General features: G+C 41.2%; 1 protein-coding gene and 1 long non-coding RNA gene across 2 annotated transcripts in view; one reads left to right on the plus strand and one right to left on the minus strand.

Annotated features, from left to right (window-relative positions):
- Nucleotides 1-20,607, plus strand: part of MYBPC3 (myosin binding protein C3) — a 65,292-nt gene that overhangs the window by 16,857 nt on the left and 27,828 nt on the right. Inside the window, exons 8-19 of the mRNA XM_081170703.1 lie at nt 414-458; nt 2,198-2,254; nt 6,687-6,710; nt 7,718-7,884; nt 8,519-8,651; nt 9,261-9,385; nt 9,914-10,019; nt 13,481-13,647; nt 14,013-14,178; nt 15,286-15,392; nt 19,482-19,511; nt 19,635-19,771. Coding sequence (XP_081026829.1) covers nt 414-458; nt 2,198-2,254; nt 6,687-6,710; nt 7,718-7,884; nt 8,519-8,651; nt 9,261-9,385; nt 9,914-10,019; nt 13,481-13,647; nt 14,013-14,178; nt 15,286-15,392; nt 19,482-19,511; nt 19,635-19,771 — 1,264 coding nt within the window. The remainder of the gene's footprint in view (nt 1-413; nt 459-2,197; nt 2,255-6,686; nt 6,711-7,717; nt 7,885-8,518; nt 8,652-9,260; nt 9,386-9,913; nt 10,020-13,480; nt 13,648-14,012; nt 14,179-15,285; nt 15,393-19,481; nt 19,512-19,634; nt 19,772-20,607) is intronic.
- LOC308571598 lies at nt 3,165-6,680 on the minus strand. Its single transcript, XR_014001546.1, has 2 exons — nt 6,417-6,680; nt 3,165-6,171 (listed from the first exon to the last, which is right to left on the minus strand). It is a non-coding gene; the product is annotated as an uncharacterized lncRNA (long non-coding RNA).

A 20,607-nucleotide genomic window follows, 5' to 3' on the forward strand; every position in this document is an offset into this window, starting at 1 on the left:
AAGCTGTGACAACAAAAAGACACTTCTTTGCCCTTAAATGGGCTGCTGAAAGAAAGAAAGATTGGGATAGCCAGGACTTTTATGTGAAAGGACTGTGAATTCTGTCTCTTTAAATTCCATCCATATGCCTTTAACACCTAGCTCTGCTTAACTGAACTTGGGGTTGTGAGAAATAAGGTTCTGATCCCTTGCTAGCTCAGAGTCACAATCTACTTGGAGACAATTCCCACCACCCAGTTAATTTGAATATTGCCTCGCGATTATTCACAGAATAAAGCTTCCTTTGCAAAGGTGCTGCTTTTAGAATCCCTAGGTGTTTGTCTGTTGAAGTTGGGAAGATGTTGAGAAAATGCTGTTGGACTAAGTGAAGTTGTGCCCAACTGAATTCTGTGTTTTGTGACTCTCTTATTCAGGAGCATGGTGGGAGGAGGGAGACGGATGACTGGAGCTTTCGCCAGGTAGCCACATTTAATCTGGTGTTCAGCCTCGGTCTTCATGATGAACTGTTGCTCAATGGCCACGCTGCCTAAATTTTGTGTGTAAAATTTGTTGATGGGGTAGTATAGAAATGGGACGCAGGTGGTGCTGTGGTCTAAACCACTGAGCCTCTTGGGCTTGTCGATCAGAAGGTCAGCAGTTCGAATCCCCGCAATGGGGTGAGCTCCTGTTGCTCGGTCCCAGCTCCTGCCAACCTAGCAGTTCAAAAGCACACCAAAAAGTGCAAGTAGATAAATAGGTACCACTCCGGCGGGAAGGTAAACAGCGTTTCCATGCACTGCTCTGGTTTCACGAGAAGCGGCTTAGTCATGCTGGCCACATGACCCAGAAAAACTGTCTGCAGACAAATGCCGGCTCCCTCAGCCTGTAAAGCGAGATGAGCGCCGCAACCCCAGAGTCTTCTGTGACTGGACTTAACTGTCAGGGGTCCTTCACCTTTACCCTTTATAGAAATCTGACACTGATGAATTAAAATGGTTGTTCTTTGGAACACATGCATACCTTTAAATCCACTAACTATACTGCTGATTGGAGCCTTAGCATATAGTCCCTGAATTAGATGTGGCTATTACAAGCCATTTATTTATTTATTTATTTATTTATTTATTTATTTATTTATTGCATTTAGTTGCTTTTTACAAAATAAAAAGTCTCAAAGAGACTTAACAAGATAAAATACCGCAGATGGAACAATTGCGAGAAGGTGCAGTGGCATCCATGAGAGACAGATTCATTCCTTGAAGAGAGTGTTCTGGACACACAGTATGCCATGAAATGGTGCTTTCTTAGTGACTGCATGAATGCTTTTTGTATTCACCTATTTCTCTTGAATATGCATGGATTTCACCATTCACATCTTCACCACTACGACCCTGCATTTTGAGAACTGCCACAGAAGCCCTGTTTCCCCCTCAGTAGAGTTCCATTCTTTTTGTGATTCTGGGTTGGTATAAACTAGGATAAGGGCTTTCTTAGCAGTTAGCTACAATAATGTAGAATACTGTCCTTGGGAGTAATGTTTGCCTTCATCACTGGCAGCTTTTTGGAAACTGACACTTACCTGTTTCATCTACCCTTTGAGGCTGATAAACTGCTGAATTTCATTCTAGTTCATTTATTTTTTTTTATTGGTTTGGGCTATTGTATTATTTTTCACTTTCCCCATAGCAATATATGGATGCCCAAGGCAAGACCAACTCTGGAATATTTTATGTGGGTACGGTCTGAAACAATAACGGAAGCAAAATACTGTGGTTTTCCTGGACTATAATTTGAGTCAAACAGGCTTCTGTTTCCTCAATTCTTCCTGCTCTCTCCTGTCAACACAGGATGGCCTGTTGTAGAAAGTGTAACATTTTGTGTGGATGTGGTTCACTGCATGCAAGATCTTTCCTATCCTGCCGGATCAGAGAAAACAAGGCCTGACTGCATTTTAGCCTGAACAAAATATGTACCGTACATAAGTCACTTTTAGAGAGATGGTACTCATATAATCACAAAATTCTATGCTACTAATGTTGAATCAGCAGAAGTATAAGACTTTTTTTGTGGGGACGGGTCTCTTAAAATGCATGTGAAACTTATCTGACTTTTATCTTCAGCATGAAGATGCTTTAGTCTACATCTTTGTGTGAAGTTATTGTTTCTGCTTTTACTGCATTCTGTTTCTGTTCTGTTTATTATTAATGCTACTGCACAGTGCGGATGGACATGAAGAAGGCAGAGAGTTGGATTTCAGTGCCTTGCTGAGAAAGAGGTGAGCACGCTGCCATCTGTAAAATGATGGTACAAAAGGCTAAAGGTCTAGATCAGTCTTTCTCAACCTTGGGACCCTACAACTCCCATCATTCCTAGCCAGCATGGTCAGCAGTCAGGGACATTGGGAGTGTAGGGTTAGGGTTAGGGTTAGGGTTAGGGTTAGGGTTAGGGTTAGGGTTAGGGTTAGGGTTAGGGACAACTAGGGACCCAAGTTGAGAGAGGCTGATCTAGAGTAACTGTCTTTGTCATTCTTACATTTGCATTCACGTGGTTGTACTAGGTCTCTCAAGCCTGTCAGCTGTGGCAATTCGTATGGTCTGTGAAAATTACCTGCCTAATGTGAGAGTCCCTGTTTCTCATTGTGCATGTGCTTAATTATTCAGTTTTCGAAGAGGGAAGAAACTGAAGCTTTTTAGGACCAAAAGAAAAGTGATCTCTCTTTTTTTGTGCACAGAGAACAAACAGGAGAAACGTCACTCTGCTTAAACTGTTTTACGATCTCATGTTGGGAGGAGGAAACAAGTTCCAGAAATTATTGAGCAACTGGTGGGGGTGGAGAGAAAGGGGATGAGACTCATAGTCTGTAACAAAGAATTATCAGCTTTGATTAAGATTTCTTTTTCATTCTGACTCCTTATATATTTTTTCATTTTCTTTGTCTCCTCTTCCCTTGCTTTTCTTTCTCTCTCTCTCTCTCTCTCTCTCTCTCTCTCTCTCTCTCTCTGCCTCTCTGCCTTATAATCTTCCTGTCTGTACTTTGCTGTCCTGTTGTGTCTTCCATCTGGCAACATATCTTGGAATTCTGATGTCTGGAACAGAGAGTAAGATTTTATTTCTTTTTCTGTGTGAACTGCATGGAACAGAGGAAGTTAAAAGGCTATGGGGTTTACAGAATGTACAAACCTCCCCTTTTCTTTTTGAAAACTTGGAAGAGCATAGGTTTCCCATCCCAGACATTATTTTAAAATCCAGTTAATACAGATGGAAAGCAATTAATTTACTTTCATGAATATTCTAATTGTCACTTTTGAAGCAATTTTAAAATTAGGACAGGATTTTCATTTATTTTTCTCCCCAAGCTGTAGAAATGCTATTATCCAGAACTTTGAGTTATCTCAGTGCATCTCCCCAGAGTGTTGGCCATGTCATTGCAACCCTGCATAACGTCCAACCTTGTTCCTCTGCCTACTGGATTATGCAGACGTTTCTCAGGTCCCTTAACCAACTGAGGTGCTCCTATTTCCCTACTGAATTCCTCATCAAAGGTGGAAAGAGTTTGCTGACCATGTTTTTGGATTCGATGCAATCCTAAAACATCCCCAATGAAGTAGATTGATTAAAAATAATATTTATCAGTGACATAGCATCTTCCCTGTGACCAGATCCCACGCTGATCCAGTGGTGTGTTGACTGGATCTTAGTTCAGGTATGCCAATTTAAGAGATGTGTGGTCACAGTTAGAGAGAGAATCATTTCAAAACTTGGAGGAATTCTACATGACTGGTGTGTAGCCTAGTTCTCATTTATCTAGGACAAAAGAAGAAGTGACACCATTCACACAATTAGTATTATATTATATTAGCAGATAGTGTGGTCTCAATCCAGACTGAAATGCAAACAGCGGAATAGGGGGGCTTTAACCTTTCGTTCCCTGCATTCCGTCCAATGCAAATAGCAGACCTGGGTGCTCCCTATGCCCTCCCACTTGAGTTCAAAGCTAGATTGGGTGCCCTCTGCCAGCCATTCACCATAAAAAATATTCATGCAACTGCTAATTCTGTGAACGGTGACATGTCTGGTTTGGTCCTTAGAAGTAATCAGCAGGACTTATTTCTGGTTTATTGTGCTTAATTTCCCAGCCTTTGTTAACTAGCCATTACTGTGACTTATTTAATTCAGAAGATGAAAGTTTCCGTTTTAATACTTGCGGCAGCAGAGTATCAGAAGGCGTTCCTGGATTTATATTCCATTCTAGTGGTGTTGCCAGAAATGTGCGATGTTTCTTCAAAGGATAGAAATGCAAGTAGACCAAGGAAATCTATGATAAAGAACTCCCCATAGGTGCAGGATACGTCTTGCAGTTGTCACAACCAGGGATCCCTCCCATGTTAATCAGCAAGTGACACTGTTCCTGGAGCTCCTGCTGGAAAGGGTAAAACTTTATTAATATTGTTCCAGAGTGTGGACCTCTGTTTAATGGCAGAATAGTTTAGATGACATTGACACAGAGGTGCCATAGGCCAGAAAGAGGTTGGGAGGAAAGGGAACAGTTGTCACTCTGCTTTGACATGGGATGGTGAAGGGAGACCTTGAAGGAGGTGACAGCTGAGAGGTCTGAATCAGTTTAAGGTAATAGGATAGGAAAGGCCCATCGCTGGAGTGTATGCAACTATTTTTAACTCTCCCGCACATGTTTAGAACACATTGACAGCTTACTTTGTGTGGAACAGGTTCTGTCTAAAACACCTCAATGCCTCCAAGTTCATGGGTAAACTGTGGTCTTACTGCATCTAATACCCCTCCCTCCCAATATAGTGTTACTAGTTGGAGCCAGTGTGGGAAGGCTAGTGTTTCAAAGAAATCCTGTGTTCCAACATAAACCCGTGCTAGTGCAAATTCTTCTTGTGACCCCCAACTCCATATCTCCACTTGTAGCACAGACAAAGTCAAGTCAGGCACAGGACAATCTGGGTGGACTGTGCAGGTCAAATGTGCTTTGGAGTAGACCTGGTGTACAATCAACCCATTTATTTGTAAAACTCATGCAAGCTCTAACTGTTACTAACAGAAAGCGGTGGAAAATTGGCAGGAGGCTAAATCTAGTGGTATGTTTTGCTTATTACTTGCCCTCTTAGAGCTTAGCAATTGCTCTGTCTTCCATTCTGTTCCCTTTGTTTGTGTGGCAAACTGATCTGCATGACATTAGCCCTCTTCATGCTGGCATCATGAATTCTCCATATATGCTAATATAATGGACTCTATCTGCCTGATCAGGGGCCCTGCCTTCTGCATGGTTCCCAATCCCATGGACACTGCCTTGATGTATACAAATTGACTCTACATAGGATTTCATACATACCTTCAGCTGAACACATGAATGTTGGGGGCACAGACATTGAGTACAGTCTGTGGTCTCCTTCATGCATGAAGAGCCATATAATCACTTGGTATGCCATTAGGATAGATATCCCGAAAAATATCTGCAGTCTATGACTCCCCAAGTGTTTCATTTCTTTCCACCAAAACAAATTGTCAGGGATAGCTGGACAGGAGTTGAAATGGAAATGTCGATCTAGCATTGCAAGCTAGTTAGATTCTTGTTTTAAGCAGATTTTCTCTCCTTTACAAACCAAGTTCACTGACTGTAGGCTGAGCAAAGTCATAAACCCTACTGCATAAATTGTGCTGTGACTGGTCCATTGATGTGCATTATAATTAAAAAAGAAACCTCTTTCTAGGAGTATACATAGGTTTCTTCTGCTACATTTATGCTTGTTCTTGACTATGTGAGACCACTTGAGTAGTACGCTTTCCAAAATCGGAAATGAAAAAATGAAAGACTATATATACATGATATATTCCCATTACCCTAAATGAGGCCTGTTTCCAGCAAAGCTGTACCTCACGTGGTCCCTCTAGGTTGGTATAAATGTAGGGCCGTGAACACACTATACCTTTAAAGCAGGCATTCCCAAACTCAGCCCTCCAAATGTTTTGGGACTGCAACTCCCATCACCCCTAGCTAACAGGACCAGTGGTTAGGGATGATGGGAATTGTAGTCCCAAAAACATCTGGAGGGCTGAGTTTGGGGGTGCCTGCTTTAAAGCATATTCTTTTTCTCAAAGAATTATTGGAACTGTGGTTTACCCCTCACAGAATTATAGTTCCCAGCAGCTCTTAATAAACTATGGTGCCTAGAAGAAGAGTTTGGATTTGATATCCCACTGTATCACTACCCGAAGGAGACTCAAAGCGGCTAACATTCTCCTTTCCCTTCCTCCCCCACAACAAACACTCTGTGAGGTGAGTGGGGCTGAGAGACTTCACAGAAGTGTGACTGGCCCAAGGTCACCCAGCAGCTGCATGTGGAGGAGCGGAGACGCGAACCCGGTTCCCCAGATTACGAGTCTACCGCTCTTAACCACTACACCACACTGGCCTAGAATTCTCTGAGGGTGAAATGAGCTTCAAATGTGCTTTAGAGGTGTAGTATGTACACAACCTAAGACTTATGTAGAACTGGATTGTTTAATGTGTGCTGTGGCTTCTTTACCATCATTTTTCATTATAGTAAATCCTTAGTCCTTACCAACAAAGGGCTGCCTTCTTCTAGTAATGGCGCTAATGCTAACACATGTTGCCCTCTTTCTTGCTCATGGGGATGCTGCATGCTCATCCAAATGCTTCTCTGCATCGTTCTCAAGTCCAGCAGCTTCTTGCGCTCAGTACATCGGTAAGCTTTCCATTCCCTCGCCTCTGCTAACTGTTAATCAATCTCTTACATGACTGCTGTTTTTGTTAATAAATAGATTCACAAAAAGAATATAAACAGATTCATGTGCCTAGAAGATGCCTAAACTGTTTAAGTGAATAATCGGCTCAGGGGCCCCAAAGTTGCTATCTTCCTATCTAGTTTCTTCCATTCTAATTGTTTTTGAAATCGGTACATGGTCGATAAATGCCCAAGTTTCATTTTGAAGAGAAATTAACACTTTCTACTTGCAAGACGGAAAAACCAAATTATTTATTTATGATACTTATATTCGCCTTCATCGTCATTAAACAAATGAGCTCCTATATAATTAAGAATGGTAAGTCAATGGCGCTTTCTCACTCAAAACTCACACCCTAAAGCCCACAGAAAACTCACCTGTTGCCTAACATCATGGTCTCCATGACCCCTATTGCAAGATACAGTGGTGCCTCGCAAGACGAAATTAATCCGTTCCGCAAGTCTCTTCGTCTTGCGGTTTTTTCATCTTGCGAAGCACGGCTATTAGCGGCTTAGCGGCTATTAACGGCTTAGCGGCTATTAGCGGCTTAGCGGCTTTAAGAAAAAGGAAACAAACTCGCAAGACGTTTCATCTTGCGAAGCAAGCCCATAGGGAAATTCGTCTTGCGGAACGACTCAAAAAACGGAAAACTCTTTCGTCTTGCGCGTTTTTCGTCTTGCGAGGCATTCGTCTTGCGAGGTACCACTGTAGAGGAAACTGGTATTGTTGTTAAGTAATTGATTTAGGAACTTGAAAATAATGGTCCAATCATTGAATCTGACACATTATCTGATCTTCATCAAGGCACTTAGTCTTTCTATGCCTTAAGCACCTCACTGATGATGAGTCCCCTAAACTGACAGGTATTTTAATATAAATAGGAATTTATACAGTAGAGACACAATCTAACAGGCAGGCTATTTGAAGTCCCTTATGAGAAAATGTTCTATATGCCCCTTTTTTACAGAATTGAGGCAAAAACTGAAGCACAGCCAGATGTTGATGTGTGGGAAATCCTCCGGAAAGCTCCTGCATCAGAATATGAGAAAATTGCTTTCCAGTATGGTATCACAGATCTGCGAGGTATGTTGAAGCGTCTCAAGCGCATGAAGAAGGAGGACAAGAAAAGCACAGGTAAGAGAACATGATTGCTTCTCTTCTTTTTTCCTTCATGGGAAAGGCCTCTTTTTAGGGGGGAAATACAATGTATGAAGCAGCTTTCAAACTCTTCCATGGGAGGAAAAATATGAAAGACCATTTCACATGTATGTGTCAGTTCCCATGCTTCAATTTACTATCAAGAAAAGAACAGTAGGTTCTAGAGAATTAGAAATGAGGAACCCAGATGAGAAAGGTAGCCATTAAAAGGAAGTATACGAAATTAAGAGATAATAGTGGTGCTTCTGGCAAGTCTTGTGGAAGAATGCAGCTTCAGCAGAAGAAATAAGGGAAGAGAGTCGTGGTTTACCATAATTCAATAATGATTTGAAGATATTAATTAGCTGAGAACATAGGTAACTCTCATTAAAACACATAAAGCAGAAAGTTGGGAAGTGGACATTATAATTAAGCCTCTGCCCAGTTACTAGGGATGGGTTAACCTGTCAATGATGGTTTCTCTCAATTTCTCATTTTTCCAATCTTCAGTTCAGTTCTCCTTATCTTTAGCCCAATGAACCCATAAACCTGAGATTAAGAGTCTCATGCTCTACTGACTGAGCTAACCCCTGTGGGCAGAGTTTGAGTACATAAACTGTTTCTTCCCCAGCCTTTGCCAAGAGACTGGAACCTGCCTACCAGACTGACAAAGGACAGAAGATCAAATTAATGGTGGAACTTGCTAACCCAGATGATGAAGTGAAATGGCTGAAGAATGGGCAAGAGATCCAAGTCAGCGGCGGGTAATTTAAAAAAGCAATAAATACTAATGGGAAAGTGTGGGCTATAGAAGCTCGAGTCATTATCTGAAGGGGGAGAAGAAGAAAAATAGGGTCTATCAGAAAGAAAAGTGGAGAGAATAATGAAGGGTCTATATAGTGGATATAATTGGATGGGAGGATTGTGAATTAATAGGCAGATTTTAATGACTGTCTGATTTTGTTCCCCCCTCTTTCAATCTCTGCACCTGGAACTGAACCCAATCACTGGTCTGTCTCTTAGCAAGTAAGTTCTCATGTCGTGCTTTCCCATTTGTGATTCAGTTAATTTCCCTTTCTTTACGATATCCTGGCAAAGTTGTTATACAATAAGCCCATTATCAACATCAGTGTCGTTTGGTCCATAGTGTTCCTTTATGCATGTCCCAAGGGATGAATTACTTCTCTTGGGGCTCTGTGTGCCATCAGGGAGGCAAAGGGAGGAAGGGATAAGGTGTGTCTTCCCACTTAACTACACCAGGATGGGGGCATCTAGTCAAAAGCTCTGCTTTATGTCATGATAGAAGACAGGGTGGTGAAGATTTAGGATTCCTTCTCTTTTGATACCTTTGAATTCTCTTTGCATTTCACCAGATACATTTTTGAGGCTCTTGGGAACAAGAGGATTCTGACCATCAACCACTGCTCACTGGCTGATGATGCAGCATATCAGTGTGTGATTGGAGAGGAGAAGACTTTCACAGAACTCTTTGTCAGAGGTAAGCATAATTCATAACCACCATTTTATTGGGATCAGAGAAGGGTCCAGCAGATTGATCTGTAGCAGATTTTGAGGGGTGTGTAGGAGGAGGAGGGGAAATGGAACTCCTGTTGTGCCAGTGGAGCCCAATATTTTCATTTGAAGGGACTCAGAAACTTAACCTGCTTCTTCCCTTCCACCTTGCCATTCTCTTTCTTTTGAGACTTTATTCTGGTTTACGCCAGAATTTTCTACATTTTAGTTTTAAGGGAGGATTTAGGCAGTCTTAGGTTACAAAGAACAATCAAGTGTGCCAAAGTCCTGATTTATAGTTACAAAGAAATGAAGGGAAATGGTTTATGTAAGAAAGTCAGTTATGTAATTTGGCATCTCAGCCAAATTGGAAAGAACTCTGGGAGTGTAAGGACCTGCTATTCATATAGCTACAGCTGACCATCAGCTGGGAAAGCTGGATGAGAGTTCCAAGGTTTTTTGTTTTCCTCTGCATTCCTCTCTCTCTGAAATTAGGTTTCCTCCCTGTTTCTAGAGCCTCCTGTCTTGATTACTCATTCTCTGGAAGACCAGGTGGTCATGGTTGGTGAAAGAGTGGAGTTTGAAATTGAAGTGTCAGAAGAAGGGGCTACTGTGAAGTGGTAAGAAGCTGGGGAGAAGTGGGGGTTCCTACTTCCTGAATGACTAAGAAACGAGAACAATTGCCCTCCAGAGTCCTAGGGGCTCAAAACTATCACACAAGTGCCCATCACCCCTCTTGCATGACCAAAGAGAGAAGACAGAACAGGCAATAAGCAGAGGAAGGGGTCCCTAGGTCAGAAAGATATTCTAACTGACACTCACATTCCATTTTAAAGATAGGTCTAAAGGCTGTTGTGGTTTTCTAAGAAGATCTACAAGTAGGAAAGAAAACATAACACATTTGAAGTGTGGTGCAAGGATTTATTTATTTGCCTTAAGTTACTTAGTTAAGGGGGTGCTAATGTCTTTGGGTCAGTGGGCACATTTTGAATTTTGAGAAGGGCCCCAGTCACAAAATGGCTGTCATCGCATAACACAAAATGGCTGCCCAGAGCAGAAAAAGACAGATGACTATGAAGGGGAGTGGGCATGCTCTACCCTCAGCGCCCCTTCCTAAATCAATCTGGAAAAGCATTAAAATCAGCCACACCCATGCTCACTCACAGAGAGAATCTCTTAGCATCAGTTTGGTGTCTGGGAGAAGGACTTGTTGGTTGTGGCACCCAAGAAGTAAAATGGCTTCCCAAGAGAGGTCTACTTAGCCTGTTCTGTTTGCTTTTAAGCACAGAGTGAAGATTTTGGGTCTTTCAGAATCTTGATTTTGTTGAGTATTTTGCAGTTTCCCAGGCTTTTTTTTTAATACCTAAGATGTTTTTTTTTAACTGCTGTTGCTTTGTTGTTTTGTTGTTATTGCTTATATGTAAGCCACCTTGTTGCACTCTCATTAAAATACAGGGTATAAATTCATCAACATTATCTGCATAGCAAGCTAATCTGCACCTTCTTTTATTGTTTTAAAACAGCTTAAATACAGCTTTTCGTTCATAAAAAAATATCAAAGCAGTTCACAAGTCACAATACAAAATTCAGTGAAGCAGAAAACAACCATTAAAATCAAGTAAATATACTGCAATGGAAACCCCACCCCAACAACCCCCATCATTGCCTTACAACTGATGTGTGGTGCCATGTGGCTGTTCTAATGTGTCAACCAGCCCTTCCTGAGGAAAAGGGCAAGAGGGTCTCCTCGTTACACAAAAGAAGCTGACCAAACTGGCACTTGAGTCTTACTTGAACATTGGCAACGGGACAGTGTCCTCCACTGAACTTGAGGACAGCTTGGAACGGGTGCAGGGCAGGTTCTTTGCCCTAGACAGTTCTATTTGCAACACTTGCTCACCTCTCTACATGATAGCTGCTTACTGCCTGCTCAAACAAATACTGCAATGCATCAAAAGTGGCACCAGAATCTGTCACGGCAGCAGAATGACACACACACACACACACACACACACACACTCTTACAGGGTGCGTGCTGGAGAAAGTGGACAGGGCTGGCTCCCTCTTTGCCTGCTTGCTTAGTCTGTTTTCATTTCTTTTATGAATTTATTACAAACAGCTCAAATCACAAAGCTTTTATGAATTTATTACAAACAGCTCAAATCACAAAGCTCTGTACATAATAAAAATTATCAATAAAACACAGCCAAAATGATGCCCACAAAACTGTTATACATAAGATAATTATTAATAATGTAAGGTACCTTATGCATAAGGTAATTGTTATACATAAGGTAATTGTTAATAAAAACACAGATGAAATCAGTAAAAACAAGCATAGATAACTAAATTCTGCAGTATATCTGGGTAGGCTTGCTGAAATAAAAATAGTTTTCCGTTGGCATCTAGAACAATATAGCCTTGCAAGTCAGTCCAGGCCATTAACAAGCAAGCATTACTAAATAATAATAATAATAATAATAATAATAATAATAATAATAATGATGATGATGATGATGATTTAATTATACCCCACCCATCTGGCTGGATTTCCCCAGCCACTCTGGGCGGCTTCCAACAGAATATTAAAAACACAATAAAACATCAAACATTAAAAACTTCCCTAAGCAGGGTTGCCTTCAGATATCTTCTAAGAGTCAGATAGTTGTTTATTTCCTTGACATCTGTTGGGAGGGCGCTCCACAGGGCGGGCGCCACTACTGAGAAGGCCCTCTGCCTGGTTCCCTGTAACCTCATTTCTCGCAGTGAGGGAACCTCCAGAAGGCCCTCAGAGCTGGACCTCAGTGTCTGGGCTGTACAATGGGGGTGGAGATGCTCCTACAACCAAGGTGTGGACCTAGGAGGGCAGAAACAACCAGGGAGAAGCATCTGCTGAGCCCCAGTACCCCCTGTCTGTGGCCACTGTCTTACTTTGCCTAATGATAGGGCCAACCCAGAGTGCAAGAACAAAACTGCTAGCTGTTGCTGCAATACTTATAGGATTCATCAAACTTAAGTGTTATCATCTGTTCTTTTTTGGGGGGGGGGAGATAAATAGGCCCATGCAACTGGTGACTGTGTGTACATTGCATGTATGAAAATATAGCACAGATGTACATTTGTTGTTTGGTGTTCATATAAGGATGTCTGGAGATATCATACTGTGTGGGGTGTGTGGGTGTATATGGGTATGGGAGTATCTAATCCTTCCCAAAACATGTTGCAGCTGCCACTATCTGATCCTGTGGCTCATGGCTGCTCCCTGAAATATAAATACTCATTATAGAGTATTGATAGCTGTGGAATGGGCAGCAGACAAGGGTAGAAGTGCAGCTGTCCCAGCTTTAAATGGAGGCAAAGCCAGAGGAAGAACTCTCAAATTTTCACCAAACCTCTAAAATAGTTCAGGGTCTAACATCATTCTTCATCATTTCAAGAGTACCAGAAATGAATCCTTGTTGGCGTCAAACATGAAATCAACATGGAGAAAATATTTTTCCCTTTCTGAAAAGGAAAATCAAAACTATAAAATTAGTACAAGAGTGAATATTCAGTCTTGTCATATTCAGTCATATATAATGTTTTTGTGCTATATATTATTGTAACCTGGACCCTATGTGAAGGGTGGATAATAAATTGAAGAAGAAATAATAATAATAATAATAATAATAATAATAATAATAATAATAATAAATAAATAAATAGCCCTATTGCTGCTACATTCAAATTCCATCCACATGGAAGGTTTTTCTTTCCATACCACATATATTGGAATAAACTTGTGCTCATTTTACATATGAAGAAGCAGGGAGACATCTGGTTTCACTAGAATCACACAGGGAAGCTAAGACAGCATTTTGATGAGCATGTCTGCACAAAATTACCCAAAAATGTCTCCAATCCTGTCCTCCCAACCTGAGGCTGGATGTGCAGGTTCACAGGTGCATCCACTACTTCTGGTAATCCCTCAAAGATCATGGGTAACATACCCATGGACCATGAACTTGTGCTATATGAACAGGAGCCGACTGCCCTGTTGCTGAGCATTACGGAGAGGTGTAACAATATTTCATACCTGTAGGGAGAAGGACGGAGTGGAGCTGACCCGGGAAGAAGCATTCAAATACCGGTTCAAAAAGGATGGAAAAAAGCATTACCTCATCATTAATGAATCCACCAAGGAGGATAATGGGCATTACAAAGCAAAGACTAATGGTGGGGAGTCTGTTGCTGAATTGATCGTGCAAGGTGAGATACAAAAGGAACTTTTTAATAATGTATGGCGGCTGGTAAACCACTTTGTGGCTGGGAAACGGCCGTTAGCTAGATGGCTAATTGTAGGACAGCTAATTGTGGAGGCCTTCAAAGCATATTATGGGGATTGTTAGGCCCATGTGCCGGATGTAATAGATATCCTGATAACAACAGGTGCTTGCTTATCAAGTCCTGTTAAAGTCCCACGTGCTCTGGATGTCTCTTCCTATTTCACCTTTCCCAAAACAGTTCCTTTAGCCTCTTCTTTTTGTAAAAGACACATCCACAGCTTCGCTGCTTGGTTGACCTCTGACCTTCTGGTGTTTGTGTTGCTCCATCTGCAAAATTCGTGATCTCAGAGAAGAAGCTGGAGGTGTACCAAAGTATCGCAGACCTGACAGTGAAGGCAAGGGACCAGGCCGTGTTCAAGTGTGAGGTTTCTGACGAGAATGTGAAAGGCATCTGGCTGAAAAATGGGAAGGAGGTGATTCCAAATGAGCGGACTAAAATCTCTCATATTGGCAGGTAAGTCATGCTTCAGAAAATTAAGCCAGGGTGCTGTAAGTTGCTTGAGTAACAAGCTGCTAATAGTAATAGAAGTAGCAATAATAAATTGGTGGTGTTAGTAGTAGTACTTTCCTTTGGGTGGAGAGAATATGTGATAAGATGGTATGTGGTGAGAGAGAGCAGTTGTATATAACCCAATATTATATTCTAATTTTACTCAGAGGGAGAATGCAACCTTCCCTCTGAATGGCAAGGAGATATCTGGGAATGCCTTCGTATTGTGCTTTGTGGGTGTTTAAATTGACGTGAGGAGTGTGTGTGTATTAGTTTGGAAGAGTTGTACAAAGGCTGTGGTTATGTTACAGTGAATGATTCATGAATCTCTGGGAACAGATCTTTCTCCAGTTTTCAGACAAGCCCCTATGAAGGCTGACGATTTTTGCATTCCGGTCACTGTGGCATTTGTGGTAATACAATTGCCCATACTGTATACTGGAAATGGCTGCTACTTTATGAAATGCCCTCAAACATATAGTAATATACCTAGAGCTCAACCAAGCCCATTGCAGTCCATAGAAGGATGGATTCCCCTATTCTGTGACATGTATGTGCAAACAGTACGCAAGGTTGTTAGAGGGAATGGGAGGTGTGTCTACAGTTCTCAAGTTTTTCTCCTTCAACTTGGCCAAGAAAAGTGAATTTGTTCACTAAGCAGAGCACAGAGGAAGACACAAGGGTGCTGAAGGCACACTCAGACACTTCCTATTCCCTACCATGACCTGTAATGATTCAGCACAGTGTTTGTGTATGGATATCATGGAGGAGGAGTGAAATTAGGATTTTGTTATGCCTTATACGGATCTCTTTGAGCACAGGTGCCGCACCTGCAGTACATGGGATTGAAACACTAGTCGAGTTGATTTGAATGGGGCGACATCTTAATAAAGTTTGTGATAATAGGTTCCACACTATTTATGCTTATTTATTATAATATAGAATATGCATACGTATATATGCATGTGGCATTCTTTCTTACCTATCCATCTACTCTGGGGATGGGATTTCTCCTGTACGGAGGTGAGTGGACCCAAACAAAGCTTGTATTTTGTATTTTTGCAATATCAGAATCCATAAACTAACCATTGATGATGTAACTCCAGAAGATGAAGCTGATTATTCTTTTATACCCGAAGGATTTGCATATAATCTCTCAGCCCATCTTCGTTTCTTGGGTAAGTGTTCTGGAATCGAATTTCTGTTCTTGGTGGGAATGTTCACTTTGTGTGAAGATGAAATGGGAGATTCCCTCTTGGTGATGCCTGAGCTTCAAAGCACCTTAGTACTGCGCATCTCTGTGTGTCCACTGTGGCAGTAAGGGTGAAATAAGGTTCTTCTGTACCCTAATAGGGATATCTCCAAGCATGGGCACTAGGCCAAATGTTTTTATTTAAAATGTCAGCCCACTTTTTGACTGATTTTTTTAATCCCTCTAATTGCCTTATGTAGCACCACAGGAACTCTGTGGATAAATATCTTATACAGTGGTACCTCGGGTTAAGTACTTAATTCGTTCTGGAGGTCCGTTCTTAACCTGAAACTGTTCTTAACCTGAAGCACTACTTTAGCTAATGGCGCCGCCTCCTGCCGCCGTGCCGCCGGAGCACAATTTCTGTTCTCATCCTGAAGCAAAGTTCTTAACCTGAAGCACTATTTCTGGGTTAGCGGAGTCTGTAACCTGAAGCGTATGTTACCCGAGGTACCACTGTACCTTAATAGAGAAAGTTATGAAAAGAATTGTGGTATTGACCAAATTATGGGAAGGTCAACACTGGATGCCACAATTAAACTGAAATTTAATATATAGAGAAAAGCACACACAACAATAATGAGTAGCTTCCACTTTCCTATAGTTTTGGCTGTGAACCAGCAGAATTAGGTGCAATTAAGCTTATTGATCTCAGTGGAATTTATGTGCACATAACTGTGCATTAGATTATCACCATGGTGTAAAGGTTGCTTCTGAATTTAGTTCATGGAAACAATTGCAGCATTATAAACTGTTGTTTCCTAGAAGCTAATTCTAAAACCCAAAAGAGGAAAATCTATCCTTGTTTTGATAATAATAGGAAGGGGCAAACTTCCAGGAGGATATAGCTCATCTGCAAGAAAGTCTTACTCCAAGCCAGCAATCTCTTCTGAATAGTTTTTGTACTGTTTTTGGTGTAGAGGACCAATCTTTGTACATAGTCTTCTACTGCAATAAATGGAGAGCCTCAAGTCTGCAGGTGCTCAATGTGTGCATTTACCTTCCCATTATTTTATGGCAAGTCATAGGACAAACAGTATTGTGCTAGCAATTTATTTCAGTGTTTACTGTATATGGAAAATCCATTATAGCTTCTGCTCTCATTCATTTTTATAGGTACTGTTCAGTTTCATTCCCATTTGGCAGATATATATGCTCAAAATATAAAGGGTTTTAATTGTTGATCATTGTGTCATTGGTGCTGTCTAACCCCCCCCCCCAAAAAAAAAAACTAGTACAAACCATATCCTCATCTATAGGACTGTTTGAAAGGATGTGGATTGTACTGTTCAGGATAAGCCTTGGTCGATCCACACATTAGGGGCATGTGGAAAAATTTGTCTGTTTTAGTTTCTTTCCATTTCTTATTTTTCCAGTCTTAAATCCTCCACATTTCCACAGCTGTGTGCCCATTTAATAAAAAATCCTCATGAAAATTTAGTAGCATTTTTAGTACAATTTTCCCCCAACACCTTGGTATACAGTTTTGCCTCAGATACACATTTTTGCAAGCAATTTTTCCCTAATGTATATTACTTCATGGATGTATACATTTAATGCATTTTTTCCTTCAGTACATGCACCAGACTTTTAGAAGGCATCTGAAGGCAGCCCTGTTTAGGGAAGCTTTTAATGTTTGATGCGTTACTGTATTTTAAGATTTTGTTGGAAGCTGCCCAAAGTGGCTGGGGAAGCCCAGCCAGATGGGCGGGGTATAAACAACAACAACAACAACTTCTTCTTCTTCTTCTTCTTCTTATTATTATTATTATTATTATTATTATTAGGGTGGAAAGCTGCTCTACAAAATTCAGATATATGTGAATTTCATATGATAAAATGTGTTTTGGGTTATGTATAGTTGTGAATTAGTTTCTCATTAAAATATCGAAGAAAGAAAGAAAGAAAGAAAGAAAGAAAGAAAGAAAGAAAGAAAGAAAGAAAGAAAGAATCTCACAGCCCTGTTCTAGACTCTGGACTGCAGTTTGGACTAGCAGTGATCAGAAAAGGAATAGGCATGATCCTCAAGTATGCTGAGTGTCAAGTGTGTGCAAGTGCACACCTAATACGAAACAAAAAACAAGAAGTGCCTCCATCCAACTGAGCAAATGGAGAAACAGCTGTTCAAATTAAAAATGAAAAGAAACATGAGTCAGATGGAATTCCAGTAGAGGTCTTGAAGCCAATGGTTGGAGAAGGGTGGTGGCTATCTAATGTCTCAAGAATTTCATTGTAAAAAAGGAGAAGGTGCCAGATGGAGAAGTGTTAGGACAGATGGTCATGGCTATGGAAATGTGCAGGTCACTTCTGACCATTCCTAAGCCTTGCTGTACTGGCAAGTACATGCCTTAGATATAGCATACTGTGCGCCTGCATTGATGCAACACCACAAAGCCTGAAATAGAAATCTGGGCTACCTGAGCCAATGGGAAAGATCTCTTCGAGCAATCAGCATTGTTTCACAATGTAAGGGAGAGGTTTTATCTGTAATCCCAGCTCATTACAGTACCTGTACAAAAGACACCTGTTGACAGAAGCAATCAGTCCAGCAGATTCCAAAGTAGCCACCATGACCAAGACCAAAGAGCTGTCCAAGGATGTCAGGGACAAGATTGTGGACCTGCACAAGCAGGGGATCAAATACTCCCCCCCCCCCCGTATGTAAATGGGGAAGCACTCAAAAATATTCCTGTCTGCAGTCCTATGTAAAAAGTGTAGCTCAGCTCTTATTTACAGTACAGTTCAAAGTTAAGCACTTTTGTCCTTTTAATTTCAACAGGAGAGCTGAACATGTGCTTAAATTTCTCCCATTGAAATTAAATTAATGTGTCTTCAGTGCTTGACTTTGGTGAGATTGTACCGTCACATAAGAAAATTATTTGTGTTTGGTAAAGATTCATAAGTTAACCCAATAAATAAAGTTAACGCCCTCCACCTATCAGGAACTGGATCCTAGCCTGCTTTGGCCAATGAGGATGCAGGCTGGGACTTGGGCTGTGCCAAGGGATGGAGCCGGCGGAGTGGGTAGGTTTCACTCAGATCCCTCAGAACCCTTGCCCATTTAAGCAGCCCACATTTGGGGCACTAGCTGGTCTCAGTTGGCAGTTGGGCATTGGGGAAATCCTTTATTTTGGATGGAGGGGAGGCTGTAATCTCTGCTTGCCCCTCCAAACACTGGAGTATCCCATTAAAGGGATCTGGGGGTGGTGGCTGTGGCAGCATGCTGAGGCAGGGCCAGGCCCAAAAGCAAACCCCCAGATGATGGTCCCTGCAGGGGTTGCCCTATTTTATGTAAGTCTTAGGAACCCCCACCTGGATTGACCACACATCACTTCCAGCGGGTGAGCCAGAAGTATTTAGATGGCCCCATGTCCAAGCCAAACCTCTTTCATCTGTGTTCAATAAAGTTGTGTCCTGTTTTGACCCCAAGCCAGTCTTACTGGTCTCTTATTTATATGGGTTGGGGTATGGGGAGCCCGGCGCCTGGTCCCACAACGAGCATGCCGCTCTGGTGGTGAAAGGCATGTGACAGGATAGTGTGTGAACTGTTTCAGCAGATAGAAAATATACAATCCCAAGTATTCACAAAGTAAAGTCATTTGTTGTCATAAAGGCACCAGAACTTCTGAGATGAATCACTTCTGGGCAAAAATTAAGGACAACGTTGCTTGCATTGTATCCTGATTTTCTAACCTGCTTCTCCTAATGTTGACAGTTTTGCATCATGAGAGGTTATTGTTTATGCATTTTTAAAATGAGCCTATGATTGGTCCATTTTCACATCCAACAGGGGAACTGACTTTGGGGTGCAGTTCTAAAGATCTGTTATTGATGATTTTACTGCGTTTTATTGTGATTTTATGGCTCTGATGACGGTTTATTATTGATTGATTTAATTAATTTGTGTTGTTAGCCACTCTCTTCTACTGAGTGGAGGAAAGGGTGGGAAATAAAAATAATAGATAATAAAATAAAAACTTTCTGATACATTTTATCCTTTTTCTTTCTTTTCCAGAGGTTAAGATTGACTTTGTGCCTAGACACGGTAAGGGCAATATGTGCCATTCACAAGTCAGTGAAATGGGAGAAAGGCAAAATAAAATTGAATCTTTGAGTAATCCTTAGTAACGCTAGAAAATGCTTCTTTGCCTTTATGCTTTTGCTGCAGAACCTCCCAAAATCCGCCTGGACTGCATGGGCCAGTCTCCTGACACCATAATTGTGGTGGCTGGAAACAAGTTGAGACTTGATGTACCCATATCAGGAGATCCAGTACCCACAGTGATCTGGCAGAAAGTAAACAAGGTAAAAATGTCACCGTGTCCAAGATGGTTTAGCTCAAGCACGTATGTTCTTATGTCTTATTTTATTTCAGAATTATAACTGGATTGATAAAATAAAAAGAAATGGTTACTTGAAAAGATATCAACTTTAATGTGTGTTCTAAAATAAAAACTATATAACGTTTACCATTCCAAGTAAGCACTTTAAAAAAAGGCAACTTCAAAATGGTCAAAGCAGCTTCAGTTCTGAGTTTGTTGAGGATAGCAGTCCAAGCAACAAGGTCAAGTCCCCTTGTGGTAGTGGATGTGTTCCCACATTTATGTTCATTGCACTTATCTCCCATCTGATGAACACGTGGAAATGCTACTATTTACGGTATGTTTTAATCATTTATCATGGATCATTGCTTCTTGTGACTAATCCAAACAGCAGTTACTCAACAATGGAGGATCAACGTATGAGGGAATGATCATATATATATTCTTCCTCCTTTCCTTCCTTCCTTTCTATTGAGTCAGGCCATTGATCCATCCCAATGTTTGTTCTCCAGGGTTTCAGACAGGGGTTTCTCCCAGCCCTACCCAGTGAAGTCAGATTGAACATGAAGTCTTTTCCATGCAGAACCCCTTCCTCTGGGGTTTCACTGCATATAGAAAACTTTAGAATCTCATTTCTTCTTGTGGGACCATTTCCTTTTTGAAGCGTCTTGGCAGCAGTTCTGCTAGACTTTTCCGTATGGAGCTCATCTGAAGAACAAGGATGCTGCGAGCTTCAATTGCTTGTGTGAATTTATAAAATGCAGACGACTTTCCCTCAATGAGACTTGGAAGGAGATTTAGGACTATAAAGTAAAACAC

This window comes from Podarcis bocagei (genome assembly GCF_964188305.1).
Source record: "Podarcis bocagei genome assembly, chromosome: 1".
Lineage (NCBI taxonomy): Eukaryota > Metazoa > Chordata > Lepidosauria > Squamata > Lacertidae > Podarcis > Podarcis bocagei.